General features: G+C 38.6%; 1 protein-coding gene across 2 annotated transcripts in view; it reads right to left on the bottom strand.

Moving 5' to 3' along the window:
- Positions 1 to 2,500, bottom strand: part of LOC138051147 (ubiquitin carboxyl-terminal hydrolase 5-like) — a 31,240-nt gene that overhangs the window by 13,074 nt on the left and 15,666 nt on the right. For both annotated transcript variants that reach the window (XM_068897303.1, XM_068897302.1), the window contains exons 12-15: positions 2,336 to 2,403; positions 2,157 to 2,213; positions 1,978 to 2,049; positions 1,435 to 1,525 (exon numbers count right to left, since the gene is read on the bottom strand). In XM_068897303.1, coding sequence (XP_068753404.1) covers positions 1,435 to 1,525; positions 1,978 to 2,049; positions 2,157 to 2,213; positions 2,336 to 2,403 — 288 coding nt within the window. The remainder of the gene's footprint in view (positions 1 to 1,434; positions 1,526 to 1,977; positions 2,050 to 2,156; positions 2,214 to 2,335; positions 2,404 to 2,500) is intronic.

Below are 2,500 nucleotides of genomic sequence, written 5' to 3'. Positions count from 1 at the left end.
TTTCACTAACGTGACCAGCAGTCATATTAGACTGCATAAAAATAGTGTTCAATTCCCGGAGGATTAGTTTGGTACACCATCATGGCCGCCATTTCTTTGTTTTGGAATACCAACATGGCCGCCGTGACGTCATGTAAAAACGCTCTATAATAAAGTACATTGTAAGCCAATATGGGAAATTGTGGTGGTATTTTCAAGAGGTGACCTTTTTCGCTTTGATTTAGAACGAACTGACATTTCAAAGTGTTGATTTGAAGAGAAACTGTAACTAAGTTCCGGAAGATCAAGAGTTTAGGTCAAGGTCGAACCAACAATAATTATTAGGGTTTTATAACTGCAGAGAAAGTGCAGCGGTCTAATGGAGACTGCCAATCAAATCAAATGAAAACCGCAAAACAAATCAAATGTTGGCATGAAATCAGAGGAGAATTCCTGGAAAAATACCTTTCAGAGCAGAGAACCAAAAAAATAAACCAAGTAACTCAACCCACACCAATCTGGGACATAATTTATTGGTGGATCATGGCAAGCACAGTCACCACTGCGCAAGCGCTGCTGGCCAGGTTGATTACTCTATTGAGTCCAGAGGCCCGTTTCAAAGTAAGTCAGTAACTAACTTTATTTATCCACATATCGCATATGAGGAATGGCTAGTTTAAATGCAAATGTGAAGCAAAGTATTTAAAACGAAGAAACATAAATGTATTGTTGACGTTGAAAATAACGGAAAGATAATGCTGTTAACTGATTGGTTCGCACAGAATACAGTTGCGTGAAAGTTTCTCGGAGCTCCCAAGACTTTTCGGGTCTTTTTCAGGTGTCAAAACTCCTCGTCCATCTTAAGAACAGAGAGGCTTTGAGTTATCTTCCTTCAAAATCATTTTGCTTTTTGTTATCTTGAAACATTTTAAAAGACCAGCTTATCAAACAGGCAGATGGAAAGAAAAGGAAAGGATCTTTATTTAAGTGTCTAGTCGATTTAGCGCTGGAGCACTGATTGGGGACACTGTAAAGTGAGATTGACAATCAACGCAAATCAAGTCAAATGTTGGTTTTTGAGGAGAGGGGAAAACGGAGTACTCGGAGAAAATCTCTCGGTGCAGAGTAGAGAACCAACAAACTCAACCCACATATGAAACCGAGTCGAGGAATCGAACCCTGGGCCACATTGGTGGGAGGCAAGTGCTCTCACCACTGCGCCATACCTACACCCTGCCCTGGCAGTTTCATAAATGCCTTTCGGGCCGTAAAAGTTGTCAGGACTTTCGAGAAACGGGTCTCTGAACCCTAAGTATAAAGATCGGAAATAACCTGTGGAGATAATGTTTGCAAATCGAAGAGGAAGCGTTCTTGGGAACAGTCTTTTTTCATATTTGTCAAGGTTGGAGTTATGAGATGAATACAAAGCAAAAGACAATGTGAAATATCTTTTACCAGATCTCCTTGTGGTTCAGTGATTTCCTCTGGTTCTTTATCTGGTGATGGAGAGTATTTTCCTGACAGAACACCATCAGCAAACTTTGCCCTTGTTGAAATGAAAAAAAAAGCATGTTCAAATTAGGTGGCTGGAGAAAATAGCTCAGTACTTTACTTAGACTATTCAAGTACACCAGTTACCAGAGGATATAATCGTCTCCTCTGGTATCCACATTATAATTAATATTTTTGGAGGAAAAGAACATCAAGGTGTATTATTTATTTTATTTTCACGCTACAGCAAACCCTCGTATGTCGAGGATTATGTGCCGACAGGTGTCTGTAGCATGTTCTATTTTTCACGAAGAGTGTGCGAAATAGAGCTGTGTATAACAGGTGAAATGGTGTATTCAACTCTGTACAACATCTGACAGATTGAGGACAATTCAAAATAAAAAATTCCATGAATTCTACAATCCTGAGTAAAACATATACTGTGAAATCCTCTTGAATGAATACACATATGGCCTTACTACTGTAGAAGGGAGGATTCATTCTTACATCTGAGCATTGAAATCCCCAGTAGGATTAGCAGGAGCCTTAGAAAATATTGAGGCACATCTATCACCATATCTGAAAGTGAAAAGGAATCATACAGCATTTTCCCAATCCATTTTAGGCCATTTTTAAAGCTGCAATATATACAATATGAGCAGCAGATCTGTATCGCATTAACAAACCTTTGCTTGAACTCTGGCAATGAAAATAGAACTTGCATCACAGAATTCATGTAACAACTGAAAGGCAATCAGTGATGTTCATAAGATGGAGGGCGGAGAGAAAACACACAAGAATGGAATTTTGACAAACCAAACACACAAACTAATTCAGCATGTTTATGACACAAAAACTCACCTACCTGTTTCCTAGATTCTTTAATCCTGTGTAGCCAGGCCCACATACAGGAGTTAATTTCTTACCAGCTTCCTGATGAAACAATGAACTTAATACTATATACTTTTATACAAAAAAAATTAAACATTGGAGAGGTGAACATGCATTGTAAACTTATGATCAGCAAGAT

The sequence above is a fragment of the Montipora capricornis genome, chromosome 6 (genome assembly GCF_036669925.1).
Source record: "Montipora capricornis isolate CH-2021 chromosome 6, ASM3666992v2, whole genome shotgun sequence".
Lineage (NCBI taxonomy): Eukaryota > Metazoa > Cnidaria > Anthozoa > Scleractinia > Acroporidae > Montipora > Montipora capricornis.
The sequence above is the reverse complement of the archived record's forward strand: the minus strand, read 5'-3'. Positions and strand labels throughout refer to the sequence as shown.